Raw genomic sequence first — 17,920 nt, forward strand, 5'->3', positions numbered from 1 at the left:
GCGCGGCGGCTCTGCGCCTGCGCCCTGGTGCCGCGGGCGCGGCGGCTCTGCGCCTGCGCGGGAGAGGCAGTATGGCATGGACTTGACCTTGGCCCCCTGGAGCTGCGACCTGGGCCTATGGCCGCCTGCGGGCCCTGGGCCTGTAGCTGCATCCTGGCCGTCTAGCTACGTGTTGACCCAGGCCTGAAGCCCATAGCTATGTCCTGGGTGGTGTCCTAGGGGTCCCAACCCCTAGAGCTCCAATTTCCTTCTGGCCGCTAGAGCCACCTCCTATACCCTACAGCCCATGTGTGTAGCTCTGTGCCTCAGCTGCTGAGCCCRGCACTGCAGCTCAGCGCTTAGCTGAGCCCACCTCCCCACCACCCATTGAGCTGCAACCTGAGCTATGCGGGCCGCTCCCTAAGCAGCRGGAAGCCCAGCGACCCTCCCTTTCCATCCTCAAAGGAACCACAAGGGGGGCGTGTAGCAACACTTCTTTTTATTAAAGTTCATTCCAAAATGACCACAATAAATAAAAGGGACGACAAGGAGTCGAGAAGGATGGGGGGGGGTTCCATAGGGGCCCCCCACCCATGTCGTGACACCTGGTGCGCCCCTGGAGCGGGGCAGGGCAGGGGGGGCATGTCACCAAAGGCCAGGTGTCCCCGGGCAGTCACCGCGGGGCACTAGGGCGCGTCATGCCGGTACAGGCGGTCCCGCGTGGCTGCGCTCACCCGCTCCTGGTAGTGTTGCACCTTGTCGCGCACACGCTGGTAGAGCTGGGGGCAACAGCGCAACCCTCAGCAGGTGCACGGGGACGATGAGGAGCAGGAGGCTCCTCTCCCATCCCATCCCGCTCCTCTCCCATCCCGCCACCTACCCCGTGACTCTGCTGGCTCCCGGCACTCTCGCTCAACGCCTGCAGCAGCTGGTCGATGGCTGTGTAGGGCAGCCACACGGCAGCGGCGGTGGCCGAAAGCGGCAGCTGCGGGCAAGGGTAGACCCAGAAGGGCATGAATTTCCCCCAAGGAAGCGGCTCCGAATTAAAAGGAAGCTCCGAATTAAACTGACACCGCTTGGCTGCCCGCCCCTAAGCCCTGGGCACGGGGCAGCTCTAGGCTGTTGCAATGGAGGGAAAGGAGTCAGCATCGCAACACACCCCGTGCTCACCTCAATCCCAAAGTACTGGTGGCCCTTGCCGAGCACGGCATCGATGTACTCCAGCACCAGGTCCACAGCCTCCTCAAGCAGGTCGTAGTTCAGATAGAGGCGCAGCAGCTCAGCAGCATCCACTTTCTGGAAGCAAAGGCCGCTGCTCTCAGCCCCTTGTTGTTATTTTCCCCCTGGGAACTTTATAAGGACTACSAGGATGCTAGAGGAGCCACCCTGAGCCCCAGGAAGAGGCGCTGGGCTCTCAAAGCCAGGGGCAGCCGCCAGGGCGCCAGGGGCCCGTGCCCACCTTGTAGCTGTTGATGAGCCAGGTGGGCAGCGGGATGCCGTGCGCCAAGAGCTTGCTGATGACGCAGCGATGGTAGAGGCTGTTGGGCGCCGGGTAGCGCTCCAGGTAGGACGAGAGCAGGCGCCAGGCTTCATCCGTGGCGCTGCAAAGCAAAACGCCGCCGACGCTGAGGATGTGTGCCAGGATGCTTCCGGCTCCTGCCAAGTGGCGTTCCCCTGCGCTTCGTGGTGGTGGTGGGGACCAGCGCATAGCACTTACCTGCACTCCTTGGTGGTGACCAACGCAGAGAGCTGGTTGGCTGCTAGCCAGTCCCAAGCCTCGGCCTGCGCCGCTTCCCCTCCCAGCTGCAGCTTGATGCACCTGCAAAACACGGGGCGAGCATCAGGACTTGGCCGCGCACGCAGCACGACTTCCGAGCAGCACCTCTGCCTTAACCGGCTCGGCACAGTGGAAAAAGGAGAAAGAAAAGGCTCTTAGAGGGGTTTCTAAGCTCCTCTAAGTGCCAAGGAGGAATTAATGCGCGCTCTGGTGTTGGCGAGCTGGCCAAGAGGCCCTCAGTGCCAGGGCAGGCAGGGCAGAGCTCTGTGCTGCGTGTGGGCGTGCAGGGCCGACGGCAGCGCCAGGAGCGAGCGGCCCAGCTCAGGGAGCTCACGGAGCTGCGTGGTCGGCGCCTCTGACACCTACTTGAACGCGAGTCCCTCAAAGATGGGTGCCAGGGGCAGCTGGAACGTGTGGCACAGGCTGAGGGCGGTGTCGAAGAGGCCAGCGCGCACCAGGAGCGCGGCAGTCTCCTCGGGTGTGGAGCTGCCTGCAGGGCACAGGATGTGGCTGAGCACCCGCCCCATGGGACCAGCCCCATGGGACCCACCCCATGGGACCTGGCCCCTACCTGCCACAGCGGCCGTGGACAGGTCGTGCTGCACCAGCGCCAGCCGGATCTGCGCCAGCACGCACTCCTTCTCCAGGTCCTTCAGCTCCAGGATCTCGATCTTGCGCGTGGCTGTAAGGGGTATAAATTAATGGCATTTGGCTTTAAAGAAAGGACTTCTTGGGGATGGTGCGGAATGCCCCCATCCCTCTGTCAACCTAAGCAGGGCCGAGCACGCGGGGATGAGCTCTGTCTGCTGAGTGTCCAACAGAGGCTTCAGGAGCTGGAAGCTGCCCAAGGCAACGGCTGTGCAGCCCTTCCACAGAGTCACAGGATGGCTGAGGCTGGAAGGGACCTCTGGAGATTATCCAGTCCAGCCTCCGATCCAGCAGGGACACCCAGAGCATGGGGCACTCAGGCACATCCAGGCTGGTTGGGACATCTCCAGAGCAGGAGCCTCCCCAGCCTCCCTGGGCAGCCTGGGCCAGGGCTCAGGCACCCTCGCAGGACAGGGAGCTGCCTGTGTTGCAGTTTGCAACCAATACCCCTTCTCCTGTCACTGGCCACCACTGAGAAGAGCCTGGCCCCTTCCTCCCTACTTTCCCCTTCATGTACTTACACATATTGATCAGATCCCCTCTCAGCCTTCTCTTCTCCAGGCTAAACAGGCCCAACTCACTCAGTCTCTCCTCGTACGAGAGATGCTCCATTCCCTTAATCATCTTGCTTGCCCTATTCCCTGTTCCACTGATGGACGCCAGCACCGAGGGCATTAACGGGCCTCCAATCCCCCAATTAATCTGCTGGAAATGGGGCCCTCCCAAGTCACCTCCCAGCTCCCCAGGGAGTGCGACAGCCCCATGGCAACAGAAGGGCTCCAGAAACATGYGGGAAGGAAATGCTGGGAGCAGGTGCCTACCTGGCACGGCCGTGCACTCCCCGTCGTGGCTTCTCTTTGGGGATGCTCCTGGGCGCTCATACTTCCAGGGAAAAGGGAAGAAGGAAAGAGGGTTTGCATCCAGGCTTCCAAAAGACAACCCCCTCAGGAAGTGCGGCAGAGGGGATTCCTGTGGCCGGCGGGCGCTCTGCACTCCYTACCACGGCTCCTGCGGCGGGCTGCACGATCCAGGCGTACTCGGGGCGGATGAGGCGCAGGCAGTTGACAGCGGCCAGGAAGCAGTGGCCCTGCTTCTGCAGGCCTCGCAGCGTGCGCACCTCCCTGCCGAGCCGCATGCCGTACTCGAACATGACCGTGCCGGCTGCGGAGTGGAGGCACCGGCGTCAGCACCGGCACCGTCCTGCGCACTCCCCACTACCACCGCGCGCCCGCCATGATCCCCACCCTTGCGATAGTTGTGCCGGTAGACGTGGAAGGCATAGAGCAGCTCGTAGTAGTTGTGCGTCATCAGGTCCACCGCTCGAGCGTGCGACTCGATGATCCCCACCACCTGTGGGGCATGGCCAGGCCGGCAGGTTGGGCCCCCGTTCTGCCTGGACCGGGGGATGCTTGGCCCCCCTTGTCCCCATGCCGGAGTGGGGTTAATTAGTTACCTCATTGTGGAGGTTGATGAAGGGGAACTCCACCAGGTCCTGCAGCTGGGARCGCTCACAGAGAACCACCACGAGCTGGCGCAGGCAGTCAAGCTGCCTGCGAGGGCAACATCAACATGGACATGAACATCAACAACATCAACATGGACACAAACAGGCGGCRCTTCCAAGGAGCCACCCCCAGGGCACCCGGCTCGGGAAGCTCCAGGGCTCTTGCGGTCCCCCAGCTGCCATGCCCCTGTCCGATGACTCACACATTGCCAACAGGACACCCTGGCCACGGAGCTGCTCCAGCTGCTCGTCCCTATCCCTCAGCCCCCTTCCCAAGGTTTCCCTCGGCCTCAGGGATGTTAACATACATCCTTCCTTCCCATGGGAAGGCCTGGGATGACAGCCCTGCTGCTCACGCACCCATCTCCGCCAGCCTGATGCATCCGCAGCCCAATACATCTCACTCGGGCCACGATGCCACCCCAGGGCTTTTCCTTAATAGCTAAATTGATGGCACCACTAAAGCTTTTCAAAATACAATGTCACCTCCTGCAGCTCTTGGCCATCAGCTCCTAGTTTGTTGCATTTTATTTTTGGTTTTGCAGCACTCTGTTTTTGACAGTGCTGATCCCAGCTGAACGCAGCAACAGGGGTTGGGTCCTTACAAGGATGAAGCTTTTCTACACGCTTCTGTACAAACTGGAATTGGATCTCTTGCTCAGAGCTCCATCCCACATTAACATCTGCCTTTCCTTTCGCTTCCAAGCAGAATTGGGAAGAGCTCGACACATGGGCACCTCTCCAGCACGGGCAGGTCCAAAGGCACAGAACTGTCACCCACCTGCTCGGGTCCGGGTTTTGCGTTAAGGCCACGTACGCTTCACTGTTATGTCCTAAATCCAAGTGGTGCTTGAAGATGCAGGTCCTCAGGGTAGCCTGCAGACACCAAAGGGCACAAGTGCATCTCAAGATAAGCAAACGAAAAACAAACTCTGCCAGCTTCCCCGAGAGAGCACCGAGGTGCAGCAGCAGCTACGCGTACCTGGCTCCTCCAGTCATCCGCAGCTTCCATGATGGCCAGTGTGGCCAGCTGGATGACCAGTTCTGGTAGCCCAACCATGTCCAGCAAGCGCAGAACCTGAGTGGGACGGCAGCGTGGGGTCAGCTGGAGCTGCACCGGAGCCTTGGAGCAGTGCTGGCGCCACTGGAGAGCCCCRGAATAGGCCTGGCACCCATTCCGTTCAAAAACACATTGGAGGGGCAAGCGCCGCCTCCAAGGGCACCTGGCAACTCTAGCCTTTTGTGCATTTAAAAACCAGGGAATCCGTTACAGGAAGATCCACTCCCAGCTCGCGGCCTGTCTGAACCACTCTACCATGCGAGAGGAAAGACCCCATCTCAGCTCAGAGCCCTTAGGTGCAATTTGCCTCAAAGCTGAAGATCTGGGTGTCTACAAGGCCCCTTGTGCCGCTCCGCGCAGGCCCAGCTCCTGCTTCCAGCAGCAGGACCTCATCTTAGGCATCCCACAGACTCTTAAGCAGCTCCCCAGCAGAACAAATGTGTTTTTAATCCCCCTGCCACCTCCTGCCAAGGTGTGGGCTGAGCAGGWGGCTCTGCGAGGTGCCACAGTGCTGGCCTGGAAGCAGTCGCGTGGCATGGGCCCAGCTCTACCTTGTTGTAGTACTGTAGGCGCGGCGTGGAGACCATCTCGCCCTCCTCAGCCTGGATCAGCCTGTCCAGGAACTCTTCCCTCCCCACCTCGGACGCAGCTTGGCAGAAACAGTCCAGCGCCTGCGGCGACACCAGGAAGCAGCTCACACGGTGCCGTGGGGCAGGACTCACTGCCGAGGGACGGGGTTGCGCAGCCCAGCCCCAACATCAGGGACCTGCTGGCCCCAAGCTGAGAACAGTTTCCCCAGGACAGCAACCCACTGCTCCCCTCGCCGCAGACCTGGGGATGCCCAGCAGGGATGAGGGGGCGCCCACATGGGGAAACCCTCCACCTGCTTCCCCCTCTTTTCCCAGGTTGCGGCCCCTTTGCATGCCCTGGTGGGGAGGCAGGACAGTGCCCTCTTACCTTGTGCCCTTCGCCCATGACCAGGTAGCATCTGCCCATCATGAAGCAGCAGGAGCCCATGTTCACATGGCACCAGGGCTGCAGCAAACGGATGTATTCCTACAGCAAGGAGCAAGAGTTGAGTGTGGGTTGGCACAGACTCCCGAGCCACCACCAGCGGAAAACACGGAGAATTCAAGTCTCTAACCCCCAAAACACTATTCCGGGTGCACCTCTAGCTGCAGTGTTCACAAAATCCCACTCTGAGGGCCACATTCCCCAGCCTCAAAGCCCTTATGGTGCACAGATGAGGAGGGAACCCTCCAGCATGTGTACAAGGCACCAGGAAGAGCACCTGATATCCCTGCAAATTCAATGTGACATTCCCTAATGCTGCCCCATGCCCCGCTGCATGGAGGACAGGAGCAGCTAGGCACCTCCCAGCTCCAATGTTTGGCAGATTTGACCTTCCCATCAGCAGGAATACCAAGAGGAGCAGAGAGCAGAGCAGCCTCGGCYGTAAGAGCTGATGGAGACGTCCCACCCGAACGCACGGGGAAAAACACCCCTTTAGTAAGAGACTGTCTTGTCTCTAATGCACTCTGGGTGCTGGCAGGAAGGGAATGAGAGGTGTCACACGCGCTACAGATGACAAGTCCCACGGTCCGGAACGAGAGCATGAGCAGCCACAACGTCTCTGAAGAGCATGCGAAGGGACAGGACAAGAAACTGTCCTGAAATGGAATGGCCTTGGAATTCTTGAAAATAGGAATCTCACGTTGCCACCAGAGTGTAAAATACGTAACCAGTGATGGGGAGATCAATGGACATTTCTTACCCCACACTTTACTTGTAAGGACATTTGAGATACAAACGAGCCCTCCTGCAATTGCATTTGCTGCTAGAGTGAGGACAGTCTCTCGAATGCCCAGCAGGCTCACGATGGCCCCACAGAGAGGCCGACGAGCTTGCAGGCTCTGCTGTGGCATCTCAGGAAGCTCCACGCTCTCCGACAACCCCTGGGAGGCCGAACCTCAGCACACAGAAGGCTGTGCAGGAGCGCAGAGCGCTCCTGCCTGGGCAGTACTGCCGACACGGCCACGAGCCCCACAGAGCCAGCAGAGGGGAGAGCCAGGGCACGGCCCCGGTGAAGCCGAGTGGCTCTGAGGGATCCGGGCAAGAATCTGGGCAGCAGCCGAGGCAACCGCCTCTGCGTGCAAGGGAAGCAGCAGGGTTATCCCTGGAAAACCACATGTGTAGGACGCCAGGAGTGGTTCCCCAGCACCACCCACCCCACAATGTTTTCCAGAGCTTTGTGGCACAAGCTGTAACAGGAGGCCCTAGGAGGCACTCACCTGCAGCTGGGTGTACTGACAGCTCCCCATCAAGCACTCGGGAAAGAGGAAGCCGGGATTGCTGGGCCACCTGCACAGGGGTTAAGGAGTGGAGCCGAGGCCAGGCTGCGGAGCCGGCCACAACGGTCTGAAGCCCAGTGCAGGGGCTCAGTTTCTTGGGGCAAAAGAGAGAAGATTAAACTGCTCTCTGCACAGCTCATTATTCTGTAATAAGATTTACCCATATTAGAGTTAAAACGTTAGGATTTCTAATCCACAGCTCCCCAAATCCTGTCACCCTTCCAAATCTCCCAGCATCTCTCCTCCCCGGGACAAACATCTAGAACCTGGGACAAGCGTTTAAGAACCCAGGGGCTTAAAGTGGGAAAGCAGCCCCATTCCAGGGCCCCCAAGGGGCAGAGTGGCCAAGGGCCTTGCAGCCAAGGATACAGGAGTGGCAGGAAGTCGGCCACTATGGCGGTGATCAGGTGGGGCCAGTTCAAACTCGTCTCAGCCAGTGAGGCACTCGGTTGTGAGAAGAGTCGGGACACGATGTGTTTCCTGGCCACCTCCTGGAAGAAGAGCTCCACGATGGTCTGGGGGCCGGACACTGCAAGGGAAATTAATGGAGCCGCTGAGCTCCATTTGGGGGTGCCCGCGATGCCCACTGCTCCTGGGCCCTGAGATCTCAGGTAAAGTCAGGGCAGAGCAGAAACACTCCAGGTTGCCTGCTGTTGCAGCAGCGACGGGGGTACCCACTCCAGCTGCACGGTAGGGTCTCCACAGACGCCCAGGGTGGTTTTCCATGCAGCTGAAAAGTTACTCTTTGCTAAAAGGACACTGCTGGGATGGCCAAATCCAGCAGGCACAACTGGAAACTGTTGCACAAAGGGGCCAAACCATCAGGCTCAGTCACGGACCAAGCGCTTAACTTCCTCTGGAAAGAAAGGCCTGACTTAGAGACAGGAAGGTCAAACTCCAAAACCAGGAATCCCCCAAGTTACTAAGTCAAAATTCTCTCGGAACAAAGGCACAGTCAGACTTTTGGGAAAGATTTCACCACGAAGCTTAACAAAGGAACAACAAATAACAAAATAAAAAAGGGTGGCTGCTGAGTGGCAGATGCATCTCACCTAGTTTGTGGGGCGTTATGGCAGTCGTATCCGCCAGTTCCAAGACAGACAGATGCTGCAGGTTGGATTCCCTGCAGGAGAAAGACACACCGGTGAAAACACAGCAAAGRCACCTCATGCTTCAAGGACACCCACTGCCCGGGGCGAGTCGTGGCCTCCCCTGGAAAGGCGACAGAGTCGGCTCCAACGCAGCACAAGGGAGACAAACCCAGTCCCGCAGCGGGGCAGCTGGGCTCCTGTGGCGAGATTCCCACAGGGAGCATCCCTCTCCTCACCCTGGCACCGCCAAGGGGTTTAGCAGATGCCCGCGCAGCCGAAAGGGAAGGTGGGGACTCACAGCGTGTCCACGGGGACGTCCGCAGCGAGGCAGCCGCTCGCCCACCGGATGAGGTAGTAGGAGAGGAGTAGGGGGCACGTGCGGTGTAGCAGGTCCTGGGGAGACGGCAGCAGCTGCCCTCCTGCCAGCAGCGCCTGTGGGGAGGGCAGCAGTGAGTCCAGCAGGACATGGGACATGGGCAGGGCAGYTTTCCCTTCTGGATCAGTGCCGGTGCCGCAGGATGAGGCCGGCGGATGTTTGGGCTACTGAACGGGGCTGTGTGACCCTGCTCCTCTGCTGCAAAGCAGAGGCTGCGGACCAAGCCCTCCTCCCACGCRGGGGAGCAGGGAATGCCGGGCTTTCTACCTCCTGGATCCTCGGAACAGGCACGTGGAGGGCAGCAGCCACGTATGGCTCCGCTTAGCGTGACAGAAGGGGTTGGTGGAGGGACACTGGGCTCATGGAAACCTCCCCGCTCCAGCCGCCCCCGGCATTTCGTCAGAGGAACAACCCCGGAGCCGGTCGCTTGGCAGCCACTGGGGCTCTACTCACAGGCTCCCCAAGGCGCAGCAGGAGCTGCTGGAGGACAAGCAGGTCCCGGCAGACGAGGAAGCGGGTGGTGGCCATCCGGGCCACACCACTGCAGACCACAGCAGCTGCGGTGCTGCTACCCAGGAGCTGCGCCAGGTTCATGCGGCCCAAGAGGGGCTGAGCTGCAATGGGAGAGCGAGGGGCCGACCGTCAGCTGAGGCCAGCCAAGCTCGGCCCCGGAGCGGCCGCCCCACCGGCCGCACGCAGAGTCGTCACCTCGTTCCATGTCCGCGTCCATCTCGTAGTCCATCTCGCGGATGAGCACTCCCATGGCATGGATGGGGTTTCGGATCTCCTGCAGCTTGCTGTGAATCTCCTCCATCACGTTTTCCCTGCGCAGACAGAGAGAGAATCAACAACGTGACGTCTGGACCCAAGAACATACTGTGTCCTCTCCGGAAGGGAGCAGGTGCGCCCAGCTCGGCCATTCCTGAAGGGAATCCTCTTCTGGCTCTGTGGGCCTGCAGGGCCCGATCTCTTTATTCTGCTCCTCCAGGCTACCAGGAAATAAGAGGCGGATAGCTGGCGTTCCAGAGGGCTGGCATTCCAGAGGGCAACGATTCCCGGAGGAGGGAAGCGCAGGAATCGCGTGGCTCGGCTGGGGCTCCAGCCTCTCGCTGGCGTCCCCGCACTCGCCCTCACCCTGCAGAGAGGGCGACGTCCCCACAACTGGCCCTCCTGCTTCGCTCCTTGCCCCCACATGACTGCAATTCCAGTTCCAGAAGGGCCCGAGCAGCAGCTAGGGAGCTCTGGGAGGAGGAGGACGCTGCAACCTCTGTGTCCTCCCGGCTCGGAGGTGGCCTGGAGGAGTCTCCAGGGGCGCAGGAGAAGGCCCCACATCCCCAAATGCAACTGGTGGTTCAGGCAGGACATCTCCTTACGTGTCATTAGCTATCAAGTCCTCCAAGATCTGCTCTGCAGCCTTTTCTGGAGGCTGGAGGCGGGAGCAAGCCATTTCCATTAGGAATGCCATATCCGTGGAAACGGATTCTCCGATCAGCCGAAGGCACTGGACAAGACAGACAACATCACGAGACATCTCCAAATCTGCAAGGAAAGAGCCTAACTGTACATTCACAGAAGACCTCAGCACGAAGACGGGAGGGTTCCTCTCCCCTCAGAGGGCCGCTCGCCCGGCCACGCTGCCCGGCCCAGCCCTACGCCGCCAAGYGCAAGGAGGCCACATTAAACCATGAGAATCATCAGGGGGCACAACGAGATGCTAGCGCAGCGAGAAAACGATCGGAGGAAACCCCAAGATTTTTCTCCAGCCACAGGTTTAAGGGAAATGCTTAGTATGGGGTAAAAGCAGGGAAAACCAGGAGCAAAGGGCTCACAGAGCTCCGTTCTGCCTCACTGGCAGGCAGGACACACTAGTATTGCAGCAGTTTTCCACCTGCTGCCCGACCTCTCATGGTGGAAATGGGGTTTTTGCGTTCTTAGAAGTGACCCAAAAATCCACTTTGGGAGATAAATCCCTGGCTTGCAGTGCATTTCATATATATTTTTTAAGACTAAGTCGCATTTTGGTGACGTCTGAGACAGAGCAGCAGCTGCTCAGCCTCCGCAGCGACTCCGCTCTCCAAGCCCCCAGTTTTCCTCCTGAACCCCGGAAAATTCCAGGAGCAGAAACAGCTCAACCGAATGGATACAGCCGCTTAACCAATAGGCAAACACCCCGCTCGAGCACGGAAGCGGGGCTGAGCTAACATTTTATAATTAGCTAACATTTTCCATGGCCTTTTCCCTCACGAGACACGTGACCGCGTGGCCACTGAAGCGCAGCGGGCAGCGCGGCGGGCACCAAGGCCAAACTCTGCTTTGACTTCCTTGCAGCTCCCATGGAAATATTTATGCAAAATGCCTTTGCTTAAAGTAAACAAATAGGTCTGCAGAGCAAATAAGTCTTCTGGTTGAAGCCGGAGCACCCACAGGGCAACAGGTTTCTCCTTCACCCTCAATTTTACCRTTTGCTCCATCGGCAGGGTGGAGGAGAGGTTGGGAATTCTAGAAAACAGAGGCACTCGCATGGAGAGCGGGGCTGAAGGATGCAGCAGGCCTTGCAGAGCTGAGCAAGTATCCAGATGAAGGGGCACGAGGCCCATGGGAGGGGGCTGCTCCAGTGGGAATCACTGCTGGAACTGGCCTGGGCTCCGATTCACTCGGCAGCTTTCAGGGAATTGGTGGTTTGGGCGATAGGAACCTGAGCTACCAAAGCCTGAGCTCCCCAGCAGGACTGAGGAAGCTGCCAGCAATGCAACCGAGGCCACTCCTGGCAGATCTACCCCATGGAGAGCAGGGTGTGGAAAAGCCACCAGGGTGTCTGCTCCAGAACCTGCCTCGGGACCTCAGGAGATCCCTGGGACAGAGAATCCCGCCAGTGTGGACACCCGAGCAACGGGGTCCTGCAATCTGGGGTTCTGTCCTATTTAAGGTACCCAACATGAGCCAGGGCAGGTTTTTCAGCCTCGGCACATTCTTTTTTCACCTCCTAGCCTGAACATTACGGCAGGTTTTGTAAAAGGAAGTCTGCAAGCACCAAAATGAGAACAGCAAGTTAGAGCCCATGCAGATGATCATGGGGGCAGGAGACACCCCAACAGGAGCCCCCTGCATCCCCTGCCCCGGGCCTCCCTCCAATGCCRTGTTTCAGGATCCAGTAACATAGGAGCTTCCACACCCCCCGCCTCACCATCAAAGACGGCAGCGTCATCCTCAGTCAGGAGGTGCTCGTTAGAGAGCAGATAGAGATGGTCCACCATGGAGCAGGGCATGAGGAAGGACAGAGAGCCCTAGGAAAAGGAGAAGCCCCTCCGTTGAGCCCCAAACACCCTCTCCTCTGCCAGCAGCAAGGCCCAGAGGCTGCAATTCCCCGGCCAGAGGGCCCACGTGCACCGCCTCACCTTCTTGAGCAGGCACACCATGCCGGTGTAGGGGTTCAGGTGCAGGGCCAGGGGCCGCGAGAGCGCCTCCTGGTACTGAAGGCAGCAGGCGTAAAACTTGGACCAGAACTCCACCTGCAGCTGCCAGAACTCGTCCAGGGAGCATTCGTACTCTGTGACGCTGCTGTGGAACTGCAGGAACCGGGACAGGGTCGCGCATGAGCATGGGCAGGGAGCAAACACTGCAGTTCCCTGGCTCCAGTCTTGTCCCCCATGAGCAATAGGACACCCTTGCCTGGCTGAGGATTGGGTTTTCCCTCCCCATGGAGGAAACAGCAAGGGAAGAAAGCCCACAAGAACCATTCTCATACAGTCCTATCTAAAGGGGCACCAATGGTGCCAAAACATAAAGCAGGTCCCTTAAAAGCATCACGCAARAGAGCTGTTAAGAGGATATGTGAAACTGCCTTCTTTCTATGAATTCCTTAGCAAAACTCCCAGGATGAGCTGCAAACAGGAACGCACGAGCAACAGGTGATGGGAAAAGTCTCACCTCGCTTTCCACAGCCAAGGTAACCTCCCTTTTTAACTCATCCCACGTCAGATCCAAGTCTCTCTCAGCTCCTTGAGAAAAGATCTGAAAAGCAGTGGAGCCAATTCTCAGTTGAGGCCACGAAACCACGAGGCAGCAGCAGGCAGTGCCTTGCAGGGCGCCCCTAACATGGGGGTGGAAAGSGGGCAGGCAGCAGAGGCCTGTGCCCTGGGGCAGTGGGTGCTGCCCCTCAACACCCTCCTGTCCCTCCTAGGGCTTTGGCAGGAGCCCCGGGGGAAGCTGAGCGGGCAGGACATCCCACACGCTCGCACTGACCTGTAGAGCCTTCTGGATGGCAGCGTGTGTGAAGCGGCCGGGCATGAAGATGTACTCCAGGTAGGTTTCCTAGCACAGGACACAGAGGTCACAGGGACAAACGCCACACAACCAGCATCTCRAAGCACCCAGGTCACCCCCAGACCCACGCTGCTTCGCAGCCCCAGTTCCGAACCCGCCACCTGCTCCAACCTCTCCCCCTGCCAGTTCCCGTGACCCAACGCAGCTTCCCACACACTCCAGCTGCTGTCTGTGTGTTTTGGAACCGACTTGAAATTCTCCTCTTCTCTCAGCTTCCACCTTAATCACCACACTCAGGGCTTTAACACCGGGCTAACAGAGGCTGAGTTTTGTCCCCTTTAATTTGGGGGAATTCTCAGAGGGTAACAAAGGCCACAACTCAGAATAAAGCCATATAGTGTAGGCTTGAATCATTCTACTGTTCTGCTCCCGGGTGGGGAAGCTTCGGGACTTCTTGTTTTTCCTCACCCTGGGGTCCTGATCGTGTCGAACCGTCACTTCTTCTTCAGGCAGTGGCTGCATGAAGACCTGGTTCCACTGGCCAGCAACATTCCTGGAAGAAGGAAGGGCAAAAGCAAACAGCAATAAATCCCTGGAATTTGCTTCACCACACCGCCGCATAGAGCCTCTGTGTGCTGTCACCTGAACCCAACCTGTCACTGTCACCAGTCAGCACCCAATTTAAAGCAACTATGGCCCTTTGGCTGTGTTAGCAAAGCGACCTCGACCGAGTGACAGAGGTGGYCCGCAGGGCATGATGGTGGCATCTCCGTTCCTGAGCTAGCATGACGGGCTGGATCCTTGAGGAGGCTCCTCCACACAATCCCCTCAATTTACTTATTTATAGACGGTTTTATTTATGTATTTATTTATTTAGATCAGTGTCCGCTCCTTCACAGCTGCTCGTCAATTAACCCTCCCCAGTCTGACCAGGGGATTCTTCTGCCTACACAAAAACATTCACAGCACTTTTACCAAGTTATTTAATTCCCTGTTTCAGCTTATGCTTGAGAATAAATATATTAACTAACATTAACTAACTAATAAAAATCGACCYTCCCACCCCTATAAGCTGACACTGTCACGTCACTGGGCTTTTCAAAACAGGCCCTTTCTGGAAAGGGCCCGGCCGCCTTTGGGGGAGCGGTGAGGAGGGCACAGGCCTCCCCCCGAYGCTCGCAGCAGATTCCACCCCCAGCAGCCCGCCTGCCTTGCTGCATTTTTCACATTCCTGCAGTGCAGCCTTAGCCTTATTAGAAAGCAAGAGCATAAATAAATAAATAAATAAAAGGAAAGAAATCCAAGTAATCCGCGCTGCAGGAAAGCCCGGCTGTGCGTGTGACAACCCGCGGCAGGAGGAACCGAGCGCCGCTGCGCCTTGGCCTGCCCCAGGCCCGCAGAGCAGGAGCACGCAATCCCCTGCAGCAACTCACTGCTCAAAGTTGATGTATTTCACAACCGTTTGGTTCTCCTCGTTGTGCCATAGTGCCCAGATCTCAGACGAGGTTAAGGCAAAGTCAACCAGGGTCTCCTGAAAGACAACAGCACAGATTAGCTTTCTGATCAAACATTCAGTGCAAAGTTAACAGTACCACAGCAACCCCTTGACTCATTTAACTATCACCAGACAACCTTGTTTCTTCACAGCAAAGCCCTAAAGGCCCTTGGGGGACCCTGCCCTGCTCATCGAGCAGCCCTTGTCCTTCTGTTGCCACGAAGTGTGGAGAGAGGGGGGTGCGAGCACTCACCTGCGAGCAGAAGAGCGAGGACACATGGTCCAGGCTGTAGTGGTTGCTCTCAGTGCTCACCAGCTGGAAGACGCAGAACTGCACACACAGAGACACCTCATGAGCACCTCGGTGGGTGTGGACCAGCCCCAGGCACCAGGGAGTCCCCGGGCACCTGCAGCAAGGTGGGCCCAGGCCGACGTGTGCATCCTACCTGCCCTCGCTTGGGCGCGTGCAGGTACACGCCGAGATAGAGCCCCAGGGCTGGGGAGAAGGCCAGGCGCAGGCGGTGCCCTGTGCCGGCCGTCAGCCGCAGGTCCCTGCTGACTGGCACGAATTCCAGGAGATCCGCAACCATCAGGCACGTTTGGTCCTGCCCAAAACAAAGACATCGGTCAAGCAGCCAGGAAAATAGAGCCTTGAGAGACCACTTTGTTTTCTCCCCTTCCCTCTAGGGCTTGTGCTCTGCCCCTTCCCCTCACAGGCCCAAGTCACTCCCTGTGGACACAGCTAAGCCAGGCCAAGAGTAGCTATTGGAAAGGCGCTCGGTGTTGACGGAAGAGCCGCTGCAAGGAGAGCATCCACACGCGTCCCCAGGCTGCTCTGCCAGCTTTTCCCACCTCCCGCAGGGCATGGGCTCCCAAAGCCCAGGCACGCAGGATAAAAGCCTCGCTCTGCCCCACTGCACATTCCAGCACCCTGAGCCATGAGTGCAGCCATGCCTGGCCGATTAACCGCAGCACCACACTCGGGCGRGCAGCGCCGTGCCACGCTGGGGCTCTCCGCAGCCCCTCGCTGATAAGGAGTCAGGTACAAAGACGCTCCTGCCGCCTCTAAAACAAAGGGGAACGCGCTCGGCTTTCCCATCCCTCGGCGTGTCCYTGCCTGCCTTCCCCAACGCTCCGGGCTCTGCACTGGGTAAAAGGCTCTGCCGTACGGAAAACACGTCCACTTTCCGAACAGAACCGCGAGCAGGAGCTACAACAACCCCCACGTGCTGCCCAAATCCCAGCGAGGAACAGGCGACCTGGTGACAGTTWAACACCGAATCACATCTCCACTGGTCACCCGGCGTCTGTTTCTCCAGCTTTGGAGCAAACAGGTGGCCATGGAAGCTGTTCCAGGCCTCGCTTACCTTGTAGGACCACATTCGGAGCTTATGGTCCTGGCAGAGAGCGAAGAGAAAGGCATCGTGATCCAGGCAGTGGACAGAGAGGCTGACGGGCAGGTCTGACGGGCCACAGTCGCCTCTGGAAAACAAATATTTGAAAGGAATAAATAGGGACAGCCGGACTGGGCACTCCTTCCCAGCACGGAGCTGAGGGAGGCAGCGACACGAGTGGTCCCAGCCACACTCCAGGGACATTCCAGCCCCAGCACAGGGGGATTCGCTCCCATTTCCGCACGACAACCAGGGCTCAGGAGGTGGTTTTGCCCTCCCAGGCACCCTAACACCTGCAGAGCTAACGGAGTCTGCAGGCACATGGTTCAGCCGGTGGCCCCACATATCGACTGCCCAGGAACGAGCCCGGAGCCTCAGAGCGAGGACCACAACAAACAGCCGCTGAGATCCCCAAGCTGCCCGGCCCRCGAGCTGCGTCCTGGATAAACCCTCAGCGTCCAGCAGCTCCCAGGGCACTGCCAGCACATAGAGCCACATATAGACATTCACATACATGTTCACAGGCACGCAGGGCCAGCAGAGCCSCAGCGAGAGGAGTAACCCAGCAGTGAAGTCCCAGCTTGGGCGCTGTGCTGACCCCAGGCCCACATTAACCTAAAGCATTTACAGACACCGACTTCTTCACATTTACCTTCAACTGCAGCTCAGAGCACAAAGGGCCTCCACACGAGGGAATAAATCATTTTAGAATAACAGAAACGTACTTCTTTGTCACTAAACACCAACCTGATGGCAGTTGGCATCCAACCAGTAAGGAAACGCTGCACCACTGAGCTCTGCTTCAGCTCCACAACCGAAGGTGTCCCTTTCAAAACAAACAAATTAAAATATAAACACCGCATTAAACAAGATATCAAGCACTGCTCAACAAGAGAGTTGACTCCCCTCAACAAGGCACTTTACAAACCTCTCTGAGGAGGGTGTATGTGCACGTATATGTGTAGTGAAATGCCAAGAAATGTCCCAAAGGAGCCAAATGGGCTGGGTGTGTGGGCACTGCCGTTTCCCGCTCCTTACCAGGCGCATCATGGGGAGGCAGCCTGAGGACAAAGATTCCCCCCGTAGCCGAGGGAAGGGCAAAGAGGGCCTCTCCGTCGCTGCTAAGCCAAGCCGCAGAGGCGACAGAGTTGGGCGCCAGGCCCGGCACGCTGGGGATCAGGCAGTAGTTGGAAGGGTCTCGGAAGTTGATTTTGCCAATGTCTGTGAATACCGACTGCACTTGGCTCTCTGCTATCAGCTCCTAGAAATGGAGAACAGAGGAATGAGTACAAATCCCAAACTTGTGTACACACATCCCTTGTCACAAAAGAACCCAACCAAACAGCTCTGCAAAAGCAGCTGCCTCAAACCACCTGACCTGGAGTCGGGAACTTCTTCAAGGGGCGCCCAGACTGGACGCCGCCCTGCAAATGCCCCAAACCCTATTCCAACGGAGCCATCCAGGGTGACTAAAGCAGACTCGCACGAGGTGAGGGGCCGCCAGCTTTCCCTCCCAGACYGACAGATACTTTTTCCAGAGGGGTTTCAGCTCGGACTCCTGTGGGCCCACGATTCCTGGGCTGGTGCGCGAGTCAGGCGCTGTCCAACATGGCAGCCCGGCTGGAGAGGCGAGGCGGGCACCTGAGCAGGGCAGGGGCTCTGTGGGGCGCTCATAGACCCACAGAATCCTTAAGGTTGGAAGGGACCTCCAGAGACCTAGTCTAAGGCCTAGTGCTACCCCCTGCACACGCAGGATCACCCAGAACAGGGGGCACAGGCTGCATCCAGGCGGGTTTGGAAGCTCTCCACAGAAGGAGACCCCACAGCCTCTCTGAGCAGCCTGTTCCAAGGCTCCGCCACCCTCACTGTTAATAACTTTCCCCAAAGTCCCAGCGGAGCTTCCAGTGCTTCAGCCCATGCCCGCTCCCTCCATCCCCATCAGCAGCCACCACGGAGCGGGCACCCCGGTCCCCCCTCTAACG

At 58.4% G+C, this 17,920-nt stretch overlaps 1 protein-coding gene across 1 annotated transcript in view; it reads right to left on the bottom strand.

Moving 5' to 3' along the window:
• Positions 1-583: 583 nt before the first annotated feature.
• NUP160 (nucleoporin 160) overlaps positions 584-17,920 on the bottom strand; it is a 19,647-nt gene continuing 2,310 nt past the window's right edge. The window contains exons 2-34 of the mRNA XM_026047182.1: positions 16,977-17,199; positions 16,686-16,764; positions 15,912-16,026; positions 14,991-15,149; positions 14,798-14,875; positions 14,483-14,580; positions 13,518-13,602; positions 13,029-13,097; positions 12,714-12,797; positions 12,182-12,352; positions 11,971-12,070; positions 10,160-10,325; positions 9,495-9,610; positions 9,240-9,400; positions 8,709-8,842; positions 8,372-8,442; positions 7,689-7,848; positions 7,260-7,329; positions 5,926-6,024; positions 5,520-5,639; positions 4,891-4,986; positions 4,690-4,784; positions 3,858-3,954; positions 3,649-3,754; positions 3,405-3,565; positions 3,226-3,286; positions 2,328-2,438; positions 2,123-2,246; positions 1,697-1,798; positions 1,439-1,580; positions 1,150-1,275; positions 860-964; positions 584-758 (exon numbers count right to left, since the gene is read on the bottom strand). Of these exons, the coding sequence (XP_025902967.1) occupies positions 666-758; positions 860-964; positions 1,150-1,275; positions 1,439-1,580; positions 1,697-1,798; positions 2,123-2,246; positions 2,328-2,438; positions 3,226-3,286; positions 3,405-3,565; positions 3,649-3,754; positions 3,858-3,954; positions 4,690-4,784; positions 4,891-4,986; positions 5,520-5,639; positions 5,926-6,024; positions 7,260-7,329; positions 7,689-7,848; positions 8,372-8,442; positions 8,709-8,842; positions 9,240-9,400; positions 9,495-9,610; positions 10,160-10,325; positions 11,971-12,070; positions 12,182-12,352; positions 12,714-12,797; positions 13,029-13,097; positions 13,518-13,602; positions 14,483-14,580; positions 14,798-14,875; positions 14,991-15,149; positions 15,912-16,026; positions 16,686-16,764; positions 16,977-17,199 (3,777 nt within the window). The 3' untranslated portion in view covers positions 584-665. The remainder of the gene's footprint in view (positions 759-859; positions 965-1,149; positions 1,276-1,438; positions 1,581-1,696; positions 1,799-2,122; positions 2,247-2,327; positions 2,439-3,225; positions 3,287-3,404; positions 3,566-3,648; positions 3,755-3,857; positions 3,955-4,689; positions 4,785-4,890; positions 4,987-5,519; positions 5,640-5,925; positions 6,025-7,259; positions 7,330-7,688; positions 7,849-8,371; positions 8,443-8,708; positions 8,843-9,239; positions 9,401-9,494; positions 9,611-10,159; positions 10,326-11,970; positions 12,071-12,181; positions 12,353-12,713; positions 12,798-13,028; positions 13,098-13,517; positions 13,603-14,482; positions 14,581-14,797; positions 14,876-14,990; positions 15,150-15,911; positions 16,027-16,685; positions 16,765-16,976; positions 17,200-17,920) is intronic.

Source organism: Nothoprocta perdicaria, unplaced genomic scaffold (genome assembly GCF_003342845.1).
Source record: "Nothoprocta perdicaria isolate Ctin4 unplaced genomic scaffold, notPer1 scaffold_481, whole genome shotgun sequence".
Classification (NCBI taxonomy): domain Eukaryota; kingdom Metazoa; phylum Chordata; class Aves; order Tinamiformes; family Tinamidae; genus Nothoprocta; species Nothoprocta perdicaria.